The 19,974-nt window shown below is 41.6% G+C and overlaps 1 protein-coding gene across 1 annotated transcript in view; it reads left to right on the top strand.

The window, feature by feature from the left end:
• The window catches only part of TMEM248 (transmembrane protein 248), a 41,815-nt gene extending 22,058 nt beyond the window's left edge, over nucleotides 1-19,757 (top strand). Inside the window, exons 2-7 of the mRNA XM_040456212.1 lie at nucleotides 7,914-8,090; nucleotides 11,403-11,688; nucleotides 13,300-13,450; nucleotides 14,551-14,734; nucleotides 16,109-16,252; nucleotides 17,020-19,757. Of these exons, the coding sequence (XP_040312146.1) occupies nucleotides 7,914-8,090; nucleotides 11,403-11,688; nucleotides 13,300-13,450; nucleotides 14,551-14,734; nucleotides 16,109-16,252; nucleotides 17,020-17,040 (963 nt within the window). The 3' untranslated portion in view covers nucleotides 17,041-19,757. The remainder of the gene's footprint in view (nucleotides 1-7,913; nucleotides 8,091-11,402; nucleotides 11,689-13,299; nucleotides 13,451-14,550; nucleotides 14,735-16,108; nucleotides 16,253-17,019) is intronic.
• The last annotated feature ends 217 nt before the right edge of the window (nucleotides 19,758-19,974 follow it).

The raw sequence follows: 19,974 nt of genomic DNA, 5'->3' as shown, positions 1-19,974 counted from the left end.
CGCAGGAGTGCAGGAGAGGCAGAGAGAGAGAGGGGAGAGAGAGAATCCCAAGCAGGCACCATGCTGTCAGAGCCTGACATGGGGCTCGAACCCACAAACCATGAGATGACCTGAGCCAAAATCAGGAGTTGGATGCTTAACTGACTGAGCCACCCAGGCACCACCCCCTTTTTAAAAATATTTATTTATTTAATATTTTTAATAACTTTTATTAAGTTACTTGATTTTAGCCATTCTGAAAGGTGTGAGGTGATATCTCATTGTAGTTTTTATTTCTCTGATGATCAGTGATGTTGAGCATTAATGAAATCCAGTTTATCAGTTCTTCCTTTCATGGATGTTGCCTTTCGTGTCATATTTAAAAAGTCATCACCAAACTCCAGGTCATCTGGATTTGTTTATATGTTATCTTCTAGGAGTTTTATAGTTTTGCTTTTACATTCAGGTCTGTGATCCATTTTGAGTTCATTTTTGTGAAGGGTATAAGGTTTATGTCTAGAGTCTTTTTTTTTTTTTTTTAAGATTTTATTTTTAAGTCATCTCTGCGCCCACTGTGGAACTCGAACTCACAACCTGGAGATTGAGAGCCGCATGCTCTTCTGACTGAGCCAGCCAGGCTCCCCTAGGTTCATTTTTTTGTATGTGGATGTTCAGTTGTTCCAGCACTATTTGTTAAAGAGATGTGGCTTTGCTTCATTGTATTGCTTTTACAAAGATCAGTTGCCTACATGTAGGTGGGTTTGTTTCTGAGCTCTCTGTTTTGTTTTGTTTTGTTCCATTGACCAATACTCTAGGGTCTTGATTACTGACAGTAGCTTTATAGTAAGACTTAAAGTCAAGTAGAGTTAGTCTTCCAGTTTTGTTTTTTTTGCTTTAGTATTGTCTGTTTTGGTTCTTTTATTTTCCATAGAAACTTTAGAAAAGTTTGTTGATATCCACAAAATAACTTGCTGGGATTTTTTATTGGGATTGTGTTGAATGTATAAGTCAAGTTGGGAAGAACCGACACCTCGACATACTGAGTTTTTCTGTCCACAGATGTGGAATATCTCCATTCAGTTCTTTAGTTTTGTTCATGAGAGTTTTATAGTTTTCCTCGTATTGTACATATTTGTTAGGTTTGTACCTAAGTGTTTAATTTTGGGGGGTCTAATATAAGTATTGTGTTTATAATTTCAAATTCAGCTTGTTCTTACTGTTATATAGGAATGCAGTTGACTTCTGTATATTGGCTTTGTGTCCAGCAATCTTGTTATAGTCACTTTCTAGATTATTATTTTAGTTTATGTCTTAAGTCTGGATTTATTTGATGAATTCTTTAATGAACTTGTGCATTTTATTTTTTTTAATTTTTTTTTTTTCAACGACAGAGAGAGACAGAGCATGAACGGGGGAGGGGCAGAGAGAGAGGGAGACACAGAATCGGAAACAGGCTCCAGGCTCTGAGCCATCAGCCCAGAGCCTGACGCGGGGCTCGAACTCCCGGACCGCGAGATCGTGACCTGGCTGAAGTCGGACGCTTAACCGACTGTGCCACCCAGGCGCCCCATGAATTTGTGCATTTTAAAACAGCCTATTTTGTGTCTGGATATTGATTATGGAGAGACAAGTAAGACATTGTATCTGCCGTTGAGGGGCTTATGGATTGGTTCGGAAGATAGATGTATATACACACAGTTGCAGTGAGGTGTTTCAGTTTCTATATGAGAAATTTGCAGAGTATAGTGGGGCATAAATGAAAGTAGTCACTTCTTCCTGAGGGGCTGGGTGGGGGGAAGGGCCAGGAAAGGTTCCATAGAGGAGGTAACCCATGAGCTGAGTCTTGGAAGAGGCAGGTGAACTAGTGGAAGGTGGTTCATGAAGGTCAGGAGGACCAGTGGACTCAAAGGCTGGAAGCTATAATATTGTCTAATATGTCCTGGGAATTGCAAGCAGTTAGATCGTTGAGAAGTAGGCAAGAACTAGCTTGTGGCGGACTGCCATTCTAAAGAGCTTGGACTTTTATCCTTTGGTCATCGGAGCTCTGAGAGATTTAAGCGGTAACCATGACCAGATTTGCATTTGGAAAAATCACTCTCACAGCATGTGAAGGATGGATTATTTGATGCAGATCCAGGTGTGATTCTCAGTGATAGTTATAAGAAAACGATGATGAGGGCTTGAACTAAGGGCCGGTGCCAAGGAGTATGGAAAAGAAGAGGAAGGAAGAGATATTAAAGAAATAGAATCTTTAGCACTTAGTAATTGCTTGGATATGGCGGGGAAGGCACAAGTAGTCTAGAATGTTTTCCAGAGTTCTGTATTGAGATGGGGATACAGGGGGAAAAGTTACACTGGCAGGAAAGCAGATGAGTTCAGTTTTGGACATGTTGTGGAATGTGTAGGTGTAGAGATAATGTGCTAGACACTTGGATATAGAGGTCTTAGGGCTGTAGAGAGCTAGTACATCTTCACAAGAAGATGGGGGAAAGTGGATGAATCTGAGATCTATTTTAGAAAGAAAACGAGATTAGCTAATGGATTGGGTTGGTGGTAGTGGGAAGGGCATGAACATAATTTAGGAGTATGTTGCAGAAATTTATATTCTGAAATGCTTATCTCAGAAAAGAAGAATAAAAATTCTGAGCTAAGATTCCATCTGAAGAAGTCGGAGAAATCAAACTGAGTAAACCCAAAGAAAGCAGAGGGAGAAATTATAAAAAAAAAAAAAAAAAATACATGTAGAAATTACTGAAATGGCAAACAAATTATTTAGACACAGTCTACAAAACCAAATACTGGTTCATTGAAAACATCAATGCAATACAGCTATGGTAAGATTGGTTAAAGAGAGAAGGCGGCAAGCCATAAAAACATTTGTAGTGAAAAAAAACATAACTGTAAGTTAAAAATTGAACAAATCACAAAATAATACTGTGCCAGAAATATTAAAAACCAATATCAAAGGAGTAATTTCCTAGAGTAACACATCTTACCAAAACCAACTCAGTAGAAATAAAAAACCTAGACTGGCCATCATTAAAATTGTGACGAAGCATTTAAGACAGCTCAACCAGATACAAAACCAAACAAAAACTTGGTGAATTCAGGTGGTCTTTTTGGTCAAGGTCTGTCAAGCTTCTAAGAAAAATAAAAGCTAATTTCTTAAATATGTTCTAGAAAATACGTGTCTGCACAGATTCATTTTATGATACTAGGATGACTTCATCCTACTAGTCAAGGAGTGTATATAGTCAGGGAGAGTGTGATCATGGCTGATCATTTTCTTATCTCACTTACAAATAGATACTGAAAGGTCTGAATAAAATTTAGCAAACATAAATCAGCAATGTAGTTTTAAAAAATCATGATTGATCATATTAAGTGTATCCAAGTGGAAATATGAGTCAGCATGAAGAAAATCAACATAGTTCACGTCAACAGATTAAAGGAAAAAGTTTAAGTTGCAGATAAAAGCATTCATTAAAATGTAACACTTGTTTATAATCTGTTTGCATACTTGAAACAGAAGAGTACTTCCTTAACTTGGTGAGGGGTTTCTTTTAGAAACCTTTGACATATACTGTATTTAATAGTGAAGTGTTTCCTTTAAAGGTGGAAATGAGGCCAGGATTTCTACTCTTGCCACTTCTGTTCATCATTTCTCTGAAGATTCTAGTCAAAACCGTAAGGAAAATAAATGAAATAGGGGCTGGAAAGAAGAAACACTTACTAGCTTGTAGTGTGACTGTTTACATAAAATAAGAGAAGCTACAAATAGCCTAATTAGAATTTAAAAGATTTCAGCAATGTGTCTAGAATCACGATCAGTATACCAAAGTCTTTCTTAAGTATACATTAACAACAGGAAATGTAATTTTTAGAAGATACTGTCAGTAATAGCAGCATAAATTAGTATGTTTTTGAGTCAAACAAGATGCATAAGAGAAAGTTTTTAAAAATTATTGAAAAAGAAAAGTGGACCCAAATAAATGGAGAGAGAGAGACCCTGTTCATAGATTAGGGAACACAGTGTTATAAAGATGTCATTTCTTCCCTAAATTAATAGTCTTTTTGGTGCAATTCCCGTTTACATCTTAACAAGATTTTTCTGGGAACTTAACAGTTGGAACCTAAAATTCATATGGCAGAGTAAAGGGCCAAGAATAGCTAAGACAATTTTGAATAAAAATAAAACGGTAGACTTCTTGTATTAGAGAGCAAGATTTCATACAGGTGGGAGATACAGACATGGTGATGGAACGCAGGAAAAAGCCTAGAAACAAACCCACACACATATGGGAGCTTGATGTATATGAGAGACGGCATTACAAATCCATGGGAAATCTACGTTCAGTATAAAACCAGGTAATGGAATTGGACAGTTGACCACCTGTGTAGAAAAGGACTAAACGAGAAACCTAGATTCTGGAATCCCAAATCAATTCCAAGTAGATTAAGAGACACTAAAAGTCAAAAGTGGAACTCTAACCCTGTAGAGGAAAGTAATGATAAAAATCTTTTTGACATGTAAAGATACCCAAATAATATATACATACACATAATCATAAAAGGCAAAGGTTGATAAATTTAAATACATTAAAGTCAAGGACTTACAACTGTTGAGGAAATGTAAATCAAACCACAGCGAGATACCACCTCACATCCAGTAGGATGGCTCTAATAAAAAAGGTAATAAGCGTGGGTGAGGTTGTGGAGAAATTGTAACACACACGCTACTGGTGAGAATTCAGAGTGGGAGTTGCTTTGGAAAATATCCTGGCAGGTCCACCAAAGGTTGAACATGTTACCATATGAGTCAGCAGTGCCGCTCTTAGGATATATAGGACAGATCCAGCTAAGAGAAGTGGAAACGTATGTCCACACAAGACACATGCATGTTCTTAGCAGCATTATTCATAATAGATGAAAAGTAGAAACAAATGTCTATCAACTGATGAATAGATAAGCAAAATGTATGAAAAAAATTTTCATACAATGGAATATTTGGGGCAATAAAAAGGAATGAAGTACTGGTATGTGCTACAATGTGGATGAACCTTGAAAACATCGTGCTAAGTGAAAGAAGTCAGGTCACCAAAGGCCACGTGTTATGATTCCATTCATTTGAAATGTTTAGAATGGGCAGATACATAGAGACGAAGTTCATTAGTGGTTTCCTTAGGGCTGGAAGGAATAGGAGGTTACTGCTAAAGAGTATGGGTTTTTTTTATGAGATGATGAAAATGTTTGAAAATCAACTATAGCGATCATTACCGATCCTGTGAATTGAACTGTATATATTAAATGGCTGAATTGCGTGGTATGTGAATTATATCTCAGTAAAGCTGTTTAAAAAAATCAAGAACCTCTCATATGGCAAGAATACTGTGACTACATTAAAGAAAAATCCACAAACTTGGAGTAGTTACATACAACATAAAAAATTGGAAAAGACTTAGTATCCAGAATGTAAAAAGAGCTCCTGAACATTAATAAGAAATAGACAAACATCTTAACTAGTAAATGGCAGTTTACCTAGGAAGAACCTAACTGGCTGATGAAGTGAAAAGATGCTCAGTTCAAGGGAGATGCGATTTAAAGTAATGATGAGGTAGCTCAGTCTGTTGAGCATCCAACTCTTGATTTCGGCTCAGGTCTTGATCCCAGGGTCGTGGGATTGAGCTCCACATCTGGTTCTGCACTGAGTGTGGAGCCTGCTTAGGATTCTTTCTCCCTCTGTTCCTCTCCCCCTCTTGTGCTTGCTCTCTCTAAAATAAAAACAAAATAAATGATGAGATAACATTCCACATCGGTCCAAATCAGTAAGTTTACTTGAGAATATCAAGTGTTGGTACAAGTGTTGGGAAACTGAGCAAGCCCTTTCATTGCTGGAGGAAGTGTAGACCGGCATGGCTTCTTTGGAGAGCCGTCTGGTGTGACCAGGTCAGGTTGCACATGGGTCTACCCTGTGACCTACTTGTGTCAGAGCCACTTTTGTGCCTGCCGCAGGGCCCTGGCTGAGGCAACCCAAGAAGAATCTCGCTGGGCTCCTCAGTCCAGCAAAACCCAGCTACAGCTGCATATTACACAGTAGATAAATTCAGTAACTAGATCTGCATAGGTGAACAGATAAACTTCCAAAACCGAACGTTGGGTGAAAAGAGCGGAAGGATATAGTCAGTATATCATTTTTCACAAGTCTTCGTATGCAATGTCAGTAATTGTATCTGATTAAACATATACATGTAGTAAAAGTACACAGAACATACATGGTTGTTGCCTCTGGGGAGAGCACAAAAGATATTATTTTCCATCTTAAAGGATTCTCATGAGGGCGAACGAATACACAGCCTGCCTTATTGCAAGTGGTTGCTGTTAGTTCTTAGGGGGTGTGGATGCATCTTTTTTGCTCTTAAATTTAAAAGCTATCACAGATTTTTTTTAGTTGCTTTGTTTAGTGTTGTAGTCTGTTCATGTATATAATTGCTTATGACATGTCAGATTGAGGGGCCAGGGACCAGGGCCATCACAGTGATCAAGACTGGCAAAATTCCTGTTGTCATGGAGCCCAGAAACCAGGGATGAGAGACAACACCCAAGTGGAAAATTAATTATACTCTTGACTGGCACTTAACAGTGTGAAGGGACTAACGCAGGGTACTGAGAGGTGCAGGGGGGGAAGGGGGCTGAGGGTGGTCAGGGAAGGCTATTGAGTGGAAACCTGTATTTTACAAAGAGCAAATGTGGAAATTGGGGGGGGGGGACACCTTCATAAAGGACATGTTCAAAAATTCCAGGAAGAATAAAATACTTAGGAATACATTTGGCAAAAAAAGTGTAAATGTATACTTTGAAAACTACAAAACGTATTGGAATAAATTAGAGAAAATCCAAATGGCAAGGTTCACGGACTGGAAGACAATACTGTTAAGATGGCAGCGTTCCCCAAACTGATCTACAGATTCAGCGCGCAGTCTCCGGCCGAGTCCCTGCTGACTTCCTTGTAGAAAGTGACAAGGTGATCCTAAACAATAGCAAGGCCAGTGTGGCCAGAGCGTGGTGAGGGAGGGAGCAGGGGAAGTGGTGCCACTTCTGGATCATGAAACCCTGTGGGCCATGGAGCTATCACCGATCTCATCCTAGGTCCAGTGGGAAGCCTTCGGAGGGCTGTAAGCAGGGGAGTGGTATAATTAAATATTTATTACGTGCCTCTCTGCCTGTCGCTGGGATGGACAGGAGTATGGCAGTGAACAGGACAGAATTGAACAAATAGAAGTCAGCCTTTGGTAGGAAATGAGAGCATCCTCAGTTTCTTTTTGTATGTGTTGGCATGTATTTATGTCCTATTACTGACCTAGTTCCGCATTATCTTAAGTGGCAGTAACAAGTGCTATTATAATAGTGTTTATGGAAGAGTAAGTGTGCATTATAGAATAATTAGATTCAGATGGAAAGAGAAATGCATATCTTTCAATATCTTACTACTTTGACATAATGACAGTTCACATTTAGTGTTTTTGCCTTCTAGGCTTTGGAGTGGATTTATGATCAAACATTTCTCAAGTTCAGTAGTGAGTGACCTCATTACCCCCAATGCCATTTCTTTTATAGTTTCTTTTTTTTTTTTTTTTTAGTTTATTTATTTTGAGAGAGAGAGAGAGAGAGAGAGAACATGTACGTGCGAGCCGGGAAGGGACAGGGGATGGTGGGGAGAGAGAATCCCAAGCAAGCTCTGTGTTGTTAGCTGAGCTAGGCTTGAACCCACGAACCACGAGATCATGACCTGAGCTGAAATCAAGAGTTGGACGGTTAACTGACTGAGCCAGCTAGGCACCGCTCACCCCTCAACACCATTAAAGGAAACGACAATGGGGATCATAGGGTTTCTTGGGGTGAGTCAGTCCGTGAGTCTTCTGATTAATCCCTTTTAGGTGGAGCTGATCAGAATAATGTTCAACATCAACCCCCTGGAGAACCTGAAGCTGTACATCAGCAGCCGGCCTCCCCTTGTGGTCTTTATGATCAGTGTCAGCGCCATGGCAATAGCTTTCCTGACCTTGGGCTATTTCTTCAAAATCAAGGAGATTAAGTCACCGGAAATGGCAGAGGTATTGTATATTTTAAGTTTTCCTGTCAGGCTGGCCCGACCTTACCCAGTGGGAGAACACCCTTGCGCTCTCCACACACCTTTCTTTGGTGGGGACATTCTAACCCAGTGAGAAAGAGCAGCATTTATTCACAGTCTTTTGTCTTCCCTATGTCTCACTTTGTTAGAGGGTATCTAGTTAGGTAACTGTTGATTTAAATAATGCCATCAGTTTCAGTTAGGCTATTTCAGCAATGAAACATGTATTTTGGGAAATATATTTGTAAAAATGTTTGTGTCAGGAAGGCCAGGAACTAACATTTGCTATTATTAAATTAATAATAAGTAATTTAAATTTATCTTAAATTAGCTAATTGCTGTTTTTGAAAACTGTAAATATTTGTTATCTTGAAGCCACATGTCATGGAATTTCTTTTAGCTGTACCGATAGCTTTTTCACTGCCAAAGAAGGGATGCTAAAGAAATAGAATACCTGGGTCTTATTTCCAAATATATTTGTCTTTTTTATTAGGCCGAATTTCAGTTATCTACAAACTTGCTTTCTAGATTTTTATGTTGTGGTCAGTTTAAATACATTATTAGGGTATTGCTCTTTAATCCTTAATCTAGGCATATAATAGTTTGAACGCTCATAATACAGATCTTAAAAGGTGTATTTTTGCAAATACAAAGAAAACAATACAAAATTGACAATTCTTAACAGAAGTGAATGATAGTGTACCTATTAATAAATATATTTTACATGTTAGAAATAATGCTGAATTAATGATACGGTGAATTTACTGGTGGATAAAGTTTCTTTCAGGACAAATGAGTACCTGTCATCGATTCCCGGACTTCCTTCTCTTACCCTTTTTCTTCTTGGGTGTGTTCCTAGGTGGGAGTAGGAGCGGGAGTGGGGGTGGAGACTGCAGCGTTGCCTCGTTGTGTGTGCCTCGTGACTAAGAGGAGGGTTCTACCCTGTGTAATGGGGATCATGGCCTTTTCTGCTCTCTGGTATTCTAGATCCTAGAATACCTTGACAGGAAGGGCCACCTTCACAAGTGAACTCTTTCAGACAGTTTAGGTAACAAGTTTTAGCTATTTCTACCATGAAACCCTTTCAAAGAGTTTCTAACCAAGAAGAGACCTGCTGGCTGGCTCAGTTTTCCCTCTTTTCTGACTCTGAATCTTTAAAGGTTGTGCAAATAGGCTGTACTCACATTAGGGCTGAAAATGAATATTCTAGTCAGAACCAGGGCTCCGCAGCATCCTGGCATTACTTTTCTTCAGAGCCCAAGGCCATGTTGAACACTCAGCCAAGCTAAGTGATTAAGAGGTAGCCTGGATAATTAGTCTTTAATAGTCAAAATGGAGCCTGACATTGGCTTTGACCAGCTGTTCAAAATGGACTTGAACTCTGCAGGAAAGCAGTGCCAGGATACTGCAGAGCTTTGGTTATGATTAACTTAGTGCTTTTCTTTTCAAATGAGGATCTGAGGAATATGGGTGAAGTTTGGGACTCTGAGTCAAAAAACTTAATCCAGATTGTGCCTTCAGCTGTGGGACTGGAGAGCCCTTAAAGTTGCTCTGGGCCTCACTTCCCTCATGTCTGGAAGTATGAAGGGATGGGACTAGAATGTTCATTTTCAGCTCTAATTTTCAGTTCAATTTCAGCTCAGGTCTCCTGAGTTTGTAGGTTTGGGGAGAATGTAATTTTATACATCGAGTTGCAGTCTTACTAAATACCATGCACTGATCCGCTGCTGCTGTAAAGGTAGACTCACTTGACTGCTCAAGGATTGCTCAGGTGGCTTTTTATTTAATGCAGCAAGGAAAAGGTTTTTTGAGAGGTAGCCTCATGAGGGGACGAGAGAGAAAGCCTCAAATCCGCCTCCCTGAAGGAGAGTCAGGGATATCAAATAGCATTAAAAAAATTTGTTTTTTGATGTTTATTTATTTCTGAGAGAGAGAACACGAGTGAGGGAGAGGCAGAGAGAGAGGGAGACACAGAATCCAAAGCCGGTTCCAGGCTCGATGTGGGGCTCGAATTCACAAACTGTGAGATCATGACCTGAGCCGAAGTTGGACGCTCCACCGACTGAACCATCCAGGCGCCCCTCAAGTGGCATTTTTAATCAGTGGCTAGTGTTAGAGTAATTGGAAGTGTAACTGGGTTTGTCTTCACATTTGGCAACTTTTTGTAGACTAATGTTGCTGGGACAGAGAAGTTCTGTCGGACAGCCTAGATTAGTTTGTTGTCACTGTTTCCGCCTGAGTTCATCTTTGCATTTCTGTGAAAATTAAAATAGAACCAGGTGGGTACTTTACTAGGTTGGTTTCAGTTTAATCATGACATAATCAGCTGTATGTGTTTTTAAAATTGCTTATGATTTAAATCATCAGTACAGACCGTAAGAGAAGCCTGATAAATATCGTTTCCCTTCCTTTCTGAAATTGTTCTGTTTTAAGGTGGTCATGTTCCAAAGTCCATGACAAGGCGGGGGAAGTACCACATGAATATTGGTATTGACTACACTTTTGCATTCTACAGAGAGAAAGCAAGGTGTATAGAATTGCCCTTTTAAGGAATTATTTTAAGGCAGCCTTATTTACTTATTTATTTTCTAAGTTTTATTTATTTAAGTAATCTCTACACCCAACGTGGGGCTTGAACTCACAACCCCAAGATCAAGAGTTGCATGCCTTTCCTTCTGACTAAGCCAGCAAGACACCCCAAGGCTGCCTAATTTTTAAAAAATAACTAATTGTGGGGCGCCTGCTGGCTTAGTTGGTAGAGCGGGTGACTCTTGAGCTTGGGATTGTGAATTCAAGCCCCACATTGAGTGTAGAGATTACTTAAAAACAAAATCTTAAAAATAATGGATTATTTTTTTGGCTAATTAAATTTGGGTGAATGCTTTTAATTTTTAATTTTAACTTTTATTACTTTCATTTAAGCTTTCTTTTCAGGTTTGGTTCTGAAGCTAGATCATTTTCTATAAGTATGTGCTATTTTGGTTTGTTTTCTACACAGTTTCTTGAAGAAGTTGGTTTAATCTCCTGGTATATTTAATATCTCATGCCAGTTAAGAATTCATATTTTAGATTGTGAATATGAGAGTGATTTGGAAACCCCACTGTGACACCAACACAAGAGGCTGATGGCTGTATTGTCATTGCTGTTTTAAATGAGTGACTCAGAAGTGTCATTCCCCTGCAGCCCTGTGACGCCACACTGGGGGGTCGTCAGGTCAGGTCGTGGCCAGATGGTGTGGTGGCAGCACTTTCCGACTTTCTCACACTTACTTCCCTCTGTTGCATTTTACTGCAGGATTGGAACACGTTTCTGCTGCGGTTTAACGATTTGGACTTGTGTGTATCCGAGAATGAAACGTTAAAGCACCTCACAAATGACACCACGGCTCCGGAGAGCACAATGACCAGCGGGCAGGCCAGAGCGTCCACCCAGTCCCCTCAGGCCCTGGAGGATTCAGGCCCAGTTAACATCTCAGTTGCGATCACCCTAACCCTGGACCCGCTGAAGCCCTTTGGAGGGTACTCCCGCAATGTCACCCATCTGTACTCGACCATTTTAGGGCATCAGATTGGACTTTCAGGTGTGTGAGTGTAGCCATTTTCCTTCCAGATTTTCTTAGGCAACAACTCTTCGAAGAAAGAGTATTAGTAGTATGTGGTCTTTACTCATCAGACTATTTTTATTTTTGCATGTCTCCCCTTTTCTTGAGTTTGAACTAAATGAAGTCAAGAAGGAGCTATTTCTACTACATCTTCACTTAAAGTGTTTGGTATATAGTAGGCGCTCAATAAAAGCAGCCGAGAAGCAACTTTAAGGCCTCGTTCTGGTTTTAATACTTACAAGCACAAATTTTTATTCAAGTTTCTCATCATGGAGTTTTCAATACATACTATAAATATTGTTATTAGTCTACAAATATAAATATTGTTATAGTCTACACATTTTTGAATGCCTACATTAGCTCAGCCCTAGCTGCTGAAAAGAACTAGAAAAACTAAGGTCAGAACTAAGGTCTGGTTCTGTCCAGTTGGAATTTTAGGATTATGGAAGAGACAAGGATAACATGAGTTAATATTCATCAGGCACTTAAAATAGTTCGTGGCACAAAGGAAATGCTATATTAAGTGCGTGTTAAGTAATATTAAAAATTAACACCTAGGGGCGCCTGGGTGGCTCAGTCAGTTGAGCATCCAACTCTTGATTTTAGCTCCAGGTAGTGATCTCACAGTTGTGAGATCAAGCCCCAAATTGGGTTTCGCGTTGGGTGTGGAGCCTACTTAACATTCTCTCTCTCTCCTCTCCTGCCCCTCTCCCACTTGCGCACCCTCTCTCAAAAAATAAAAAAAATAAACATCTACAGAACAGTGAGCACTGCCCTTTGACCAATAGTGTCCTCTGACCATGACAGACTATTAAGTGATTCAGGAGAGTGTTGAGGAAGTAGTGGAAGCTGGGATAATTAGGAAAGGCTTCATTGCGGAGGCCTGGACCTTAGAAGAAGTATCTTTGGTTCTTTAAGAGCCTCTTAAAGTCCTCAGGTAGCTTAAAGTGCTTGGCAGCCTCCTGCTGGTTTTAACAGGCGAGAGCTGCTCCCGTGGGACTGAGGTGAGAGGGTGACTCCTGGGCATCAAGTGGACCTTCCGCTGTGGTATCAGAAGACCTTCATTTTTGTTTAAGCTTCTTTAGCCCTTACCAGTTCCCTGCCCTTCCTTAAGTCCGTTAGACCTTCTGATCCTCAGTCTGCTCCTACGTGAAAGGGGAACATCAGTACTTCTGTGGTCACGTTCACGGGCTAATGGCACACTTTACGTGAAAGAACACATACAAAAGCAATTTGAAAATGGTACGAGTGCTATTCACATGCGAAAATAGTGGTGATCATGGCTCACCCAGCCCCCAGCTTTCCAACTCAGTCACTGTGGGCCCTTGCCTGACATCTCTAGGCGCTGGCAAACAGCGGCCCCTCTCATTTGCCAAGCTGTGGCTCTACCAGCTGAGCAGGCCTCAGAGCCTGGCTCAGAACTCTTGTTCCTAAAATCCCACAAAGGCAGGTGTGTTTCTTCTGTGGGCTGATAGGTGATTCCTGGGTGGGTTTGATTCCAGGATTCATTGAAATCCCAGAATATAACAAATATATGAGTTCTTACCTTTGTTTACCAAACACCCCCCCACCCCGATTTCTCTTTCCTAGGCAGGGAAGCCCACGAGGAGATAAACATTACCTTTACCCTGCCTACAGCCTGGAGTTCGGACGACTGCGCCCTTCACGGTCACTGTGAGCAGGTGGTGTTCACAGCCTGCATGACCCTCACAGCCAACCCTGGCGTGTTCCCCGTCACCGTGTAAGTGGCTTCCTGGGCCCAGTGGTTGCGTGTCACGAGCTCCATGTACCAGAGTATGACTGGGGCACTTTAGCAGCAGACTCTCAGGGTGGCTTCCAGTCAATTACTCTGCAGGACTGTCACAGCCAGACGTGGCTGAAGGATTATTTAAGTTGACTTTGGAATCTTACAGGTAGAACTTCTGCATAGAAGTATTAAAGAGCGAGTGAATCCTTCCGCAGGTGGTAAAAGCATCTGATTTCTGTTACATGTTCTTAGGCTGCCTTTCCTGTTGGTGGAAGCATGTCACAGAAAAGATAAGAGCTGATCCTGTGACCAGAATGACATAATGAAGCTTCCCGAAACGTGAAGTTTTGATCTCCGTTATTCAGAAGGAGTTATTTTTTAAATCGAGAGCATAAATGAATCTTATTTTCTGTGAAACAGTTTCTGTCGGTGAAATTTCTGCTTCGAATTTTTTGCATGGCTATCAGTGTTACCACTTGGTCTTTTAAGGTTTTTGGGTTTTTTTTGCCTCTCCTTTCTCTGTGAAGGATATAATGATCTATAGATACATAAAATACATTAGACGTAGCCTATTTAAAAGAATTCTGTGATGAACCCTTTTTTAAATGAGAATAGTTATCCTGTGATTTATCTATTTGAGACATTTGGAGATTGTAGGACAAGAGCAGGTAAGTTAAACATTTGCTATTGGCTGTGTATAACCAATTATATATAATATAATGGAGTCGTCTGTGCATAAAACTTCCAGTTGTGACTAAGAATTTAGATAATTTGAGAAACTGGGCTTAAAAGGAGCAAGTGTCTCTTTGGCTGCGTCGTATGCGAGAGAACCGTGTTGACGGACCTACGGAGGCAAAGGTCTTAACAACCGGACTCGTGAATGTGACACGCCGATTTCTTATTCCGTTACGTGTTTAATAATTTTTTAGAAATCTGTGAACGAAAAACATCATGTGACTTTCCTTAAATGTATGTCTCTTATCTCTCCTTTTCACGCGTGTGGCTGTGCTCAGTATTGTGCTGGGGCTGCGGGGGAGACACAAGGAACCGTCTCAGGCCACTGAGCACGTGTCTTTGCCACTCTTCCCCTGCAGGCAGCCACCGCACTGTGTTCCTGACACGTACAGCAACGCCACGCTCTGGTACAAGATCTTCACGACTGCCAGAGATGCCAACACAAAATACGCTCAAGATTACAATCCTTTCTGGTGTTACAAGGGGGCCATTGGAAAAGTCTATCATGCTTTAAATCCCAAGCTTACAGTTATTGTTCCGGATGTAAGTGAGAAAAGTCGTGTGTGTGTGTCCCTGCGTCTGAGAACTGTTAGCGTAGGCCCTCTTTACCTCGGTGGGCTAGCTTAGCTCATGCCATTCTAGATTTCCAGCTGGGTCGGGAGACTAGAGACTTGGGGAAATAGGCCACCTTTTTAGCTAACCAGCCCTGCATTTGTTGCTCATTTTCTGCGCTGCTCGGCTGCGGTTACTCGTTGAGCAGCTGTCGTGTGCCCGACGCATGGGGGTGACGAGAGGTGCTTATACCGTCTGCTCAGTCACACCGCCACTCAGAATATTTGGTTAGCGCCAATTTGAGCAAAATAAATAAGTTTGGAATTTAGAAAGGTAGAAGTAAATAGGAGGAGCTGAGTCTTTGGCCAGATATGGAGAGCTGGAGGGAATCTTACTTAATAAGGAGGAAGACCAGTGGATCTGGACCAGTGGATGGGAGGCTCATTTAGCCTCCTGCTTAGACTTGAACCTGCTTTTAACAGACTGCACGGATTATTGTAAACGCCCTTACTTTTGTTCTGGTCACTGTATGTCAGGTGGGTTTCTTTTCTTTTTGCCTGGTCCTTTTCTCTTACATCTCATTTTATCAAGTTGTAGAAGTTGGTGGGCTGGGGCCCTGCAAGGAGTCACCAATGGAGATCAGGCTGGATGCTGGGCAGAGTCCTGGTTCCAGAAAGACCTTTATGCCTTGCTGAGGGACACTGTAGGGTCTTTGTGAAGCAGTGTGTTAGGAAGGCTGGTCTCCCACCTGATGATGTGTTTATGCGATGGAGCCCAAGGCTTGATGTTTCAAGGCCTGGAGACGTGTGAAGGAAAAGGGAGGGAAGCATGGCTGGGACGTGGCAGCTGGCAGGCCTAGTGACTGACTGCACGTGGGAGGTCAGAGAGGAGTGAATCAGGGACTTGAAAAGTGGGAGAAAGGCAGAGGAATGAAGCTGCCCAAGGGGAGAAGCCTTCCTGGTGGGGGAGTGACAAGGAATTAGGAACACAGTGTTGGGCTGTCAGCCATGTGACCTGAGGGCAGTCAGAGGACTCAAGAGAAGGGTCTGGATTAAGGCCTCTGGTCTCTGGGAACTTCAGGGGTGGGGGGAAATGGGGACAGGGCGTTCTTGGGTTCCTGGGCAGTATAGGAGTGCAGAAGCCAGGGCAGGGGGCTGCCTTAGGAAGGAGTGGGTGGTTCCAGGAATACCATCTTTACTTAGATCCAGCTTTAATAGCTTAGAAGAGAAAAAGAGAAACCTCGTTTCAGTTTGAGAATTCAAGTTTAGGCGAGTCAGGAGGTTATGAACCCTGTTTCCAGAAACCCAGCATTAAAATCTTCCAGTAACTCAGTGCACATGTTTCTGGTTTATTCTCTTCATTTAGGATGACCGTTCATTAATAAATTTGCATCTCATGCACACCAGTTACTTCCTCTTCGTGATGGTGATAACAATGTTTTGCTATGCGGTTATCAAAGGCAGACCCAGCAAGTTGCGTCAGAGCAATCCTGACTTTTGTCCTGAGAAGGTGAGCAGTGGGTGGGGTCTGGCCGAGATTTTGCTGGAGATCTCTGCAGACAGGAAGTCCCCACTTAGTCCCCGTTCCATTTATTGTGGATGGCACCTTTCCACCAGAGAAATTAGTTACTGTCTTTTTTTTTTTTTTTTTTATGTTTGTTTCTTTTTGAGAGAGAGACACATACAGACTGCGAGCAGGGGAGGGGCAGAGAGAGAGGGAGACACAGGATCTGAAACAGACTCCAGGCTCCAAGCTTTCAGCACAGAGCCCAACATAGGGCTCAAACTCACTAGTTCGATTAGTGAGACTCGTTCCTGTCTTTTTATCAGATGTAGTCTACTCTCAGCCTAAATGATGATTTTGGATTTTCAATCGTATACCCAAGCCTTAGCTGGCAAAAGGTACTGATTGGGCATTGTTCTCAAAGTCCTACTGGAGAGCAGCCGACCCTGAAAGGGCTGTTTCCTCGAGGTTTCTATCGGCTTGAGAAATCCTCTCCTAGAATGCTGATCAGGGTTTGAAAACTGTTAACTCTGTCTCAGCATGGTGTTTCCACTAGATCAGCTACTTCCTGCAATGGACTTTGAGATTTCTCTTCATTCTCTACCAAGTGACATTGTTTACTTAGGGATTTAGTAATTCCCCTGCCTGATCGATGCATTCCGTATGGCTCCCTGGTGTTTGGTTGGGGACCCGAACTCAGTAAGAGTACTGGGCAGGGCTGAGTTACCTGGGCTTTACCGTGTGACCGGATTGCTCCTCCTCTTCTTTTCTAGGTGGCTTTGGCTGATGCCTAATCCCACAACTGCCCGTTTTCTAAGAGAGACTGAGAGAACCATAATCATTGCCTGCTGAACCCAGCCTGGGCCTGGACACTCTGTGAATATATTATCTTGCAATGTTGGGTTATTCCAGCCAAAGACATTTCAAGTGCCTGTAACTGATTTGTATATATTTATAAAAATCTATTCCGAAATTGGTCCAATGATGCACGTGCTTCACACTGGGTGCAGCGGGAACCCTTCAGCCTCACCTGTGGACTTGGGATGGTTCTGCGTAGCGCCAGAGAGGAGTGTGATCTTACTGCTGGGGAGCAGACCATGCCGTCTTTGCCAAGGTCACAGGGGCATTTCATTGCTGGTGGGGTTGAGGTTTGCTTTGGTTCTTGTTTCAGCCCGATATGTACAGAACGTTCCAAACAGTCTGCACCTTTGATATGATACTGCATTTCCAAAGCCACCAATCCATTTTGTGGATTTTATGTGTCTGTGGCTTAATAATCATGGTAACAACAATAATACCTTTTTCTCCATTTTGCTTGCAAGGAAACATACCTATCTTTCTTAGTTTTTTGTTCTGTTTGTTTTTTTTCTTTGAAGAACAAGTAAAATAGTCACATTTTAATACTACTCTAGTTAGGACAGACTTGTGCTTTTATCTTGAGTAAAGCGTTAAGTATTTAAAAATCACCTACATGGTAAAGATCTAAGTTTCATTTTCCACATGGATGGTGAGGAACCTGGTCTCGTTTGAGTTGAGTTGGCACAGAATGTGCCACTGTCCTTTTCTTCTCTGTTGTCCCTTCCCTCCTTTATAAAAGTTAAAGCAGTGTCCTCACTCAAAAGAGCTTAAAAATTAAGTAAATGGCTCTAGAGTAGAAATTAGCTGTTCTGTTTTCTGGAGTGCAGCTGGCAGTATAGAAAGAGAGACAGATGATTCAGTCTCATAGTTGTAAAAGAGCTGCTTCTTTGAAGAGGGAGTGGGTTTTTTTTCTTCTTTTTACTTTTTGCATATGTTTTTATGCAATGAACATATCTTCAGAAGGAAAATGGCAGCTCGTAGATCAGTAACGTGGAAACAATGCCTGTGAACTTTGAGGAAAGGACTTCTGATTTGCCACGTATCAGGAAAACCCAAAGCATTTTTCTTTCCTGTGGCATTTAGATGATCTAAATCTTTTATCCCTTTTTCTTTCTGCTCCATATTTGTGTTTTTAAAAATTGTGTTACTTTTTCTAGTCCTTTGTTGTTTCTTGTATTCTTATGGTTTTTCCTTAATAGCTCTTTGCCTTAATAAGTCCTTGTCATTACTGACTTCTGTGTTCTCCTGAGCAACATTATGTAGCAGAAGGGCAATTAAAACCTTAGACGTGACTCTCAGCACTTTTTCCCCTGAACTTCAGGTCTGTAGTCTGTTCCCAATTAGAATTAGTCCTGCAGTCTGAAATAATTGGCCTAGAACATTTGATCCCAGGCATTCTTGAATGGAAAACAATTGTGGGCTCTTACTGAAGATTATTAAAATAATCACTGTAGTAACTTAATATGTTAATATCCCTTTTTTTTTTCCTTTTAGTACATTTCAAGTGTAGTGATCATACTTGTCTATCCATTTTTTTTTATGAGTTGCTTACATGATGCATGGCTAACCTGGTCCTTTAGTTTTCTCTTTAGAGACTTTGAGACTTTTATGAGACAAGATTGAGAAAGAGCCATTTGGCTTGGCCTTTAGAAACATCAGTATCATTAAGACCAACAGATTTTAGGTTAAGCTGCTACTGAATTGATAAAATCCCCATGAAGTTGAGTTACAGGGATAGATTTATAACTGGCAGAGTAACACAAAAGGAGAAAGACAGGTGGAAGACGTCAGTTTCACTGGTTTGTTCAGTCCAGCTTGTTGCTAATGTTAATTACACTTGTTTTAATAACAGGGAATGGCTGGAATCTCTAGCCAGGGGAGGAAGGACTCTGTTAGGCATGAGGGAAGGAAGTGCCAAAAATGCCTGGACAGTATGACTTGTCCATGAGGCCAGGACACACACTTAAAAAATCCAGCATTCACTCTAGCAGGTAATTCTCAAAGATCTTCTAGAAACCTAGAGTCAGTCAGGCGTATAAAAGAAATCGGGGAAGACGAGAGGCCATGGGCCTGGGTGAAGAGGTCTAGGAACCGGAGAGACTTTCATGGAATCTCAGGAAGTCCAGAGTCCTGTTAACATCTGGGCACTTGGAGACAAGGCCCAGTCCTCCGCTGCGTCTTGCTGGGGGACCCTCAGGATTAGAAGAGCATCCCACACAGGGCCCACAGGCCATTCTGAGTGACCCCGCACGGGAGCACTGGCGCGTCCTCAGGCATCTTGGACTGGAGGTCCAATTAAAGGTTAGCAACTTACTATTAAATGGTTGTTTCAGATCATATTGATCTCTTTCCTTTTTCCTTTTGTGCTTTCACTGTATGACTTGAATCAGTTTTGATTCTATTTGTAAGTTTTTCTCGTCACTAGGAGCCTGCCGTTTCGGTTGCATTTTCTTTGGCAGTCTGTAGGGATTCAGTATCCTGGTTTTCCACCCTCCTGCAGGCGCTGTGGGCTTAGAAGGGCCGGCGGACCCATCTCACTTACCTTGCTGCATGATGGTCAGTAGCTGATCTGTTACGGCATTTACTCCCAGATTCATTTTCTGTGTTTGAAATATGTGCATATGTGCTTTACAGAATAAAACATCTGAGTTTATTTGCCGTGTCTCTGTTTTCCTCCCATCTGATGGGTGTTTTCTAAGGGAAGAACATATGTGACCAGTTACTGGGGGTGTTTTGCAACCTGTTTTCTCCACGTGTCGCTCATCGTCAAGATGCGGGGTGGGCCGTGTCTCCTACTAAGCTGGCCTCAGCGAACATACAGGTCTTCTCCCTGAGAGTACAAAACCTCTTTGACGGCCCTGGACCAGCAA

Source organism: Herpailurus yagouaroundi, unplaced genomic scaffold, assembly GCF_014898765.1.
Source record: "Herpailurus yagouaroundi ecotype Mexico unplaced genomic scaffold, PumYag 216, whole genome shotgun sequence".
NCBI classification, from domain to species: Eukaryota; Metazoa; Chordata; class Mammalia; order Carnivora; family Felidae; genus Herpailurus; species Herpailurus yagouaroundi.
Note: the sequence above shows the minus strand (reverse complement) of the source record. Positions and strands in the feature narration are given on the sequence as shown.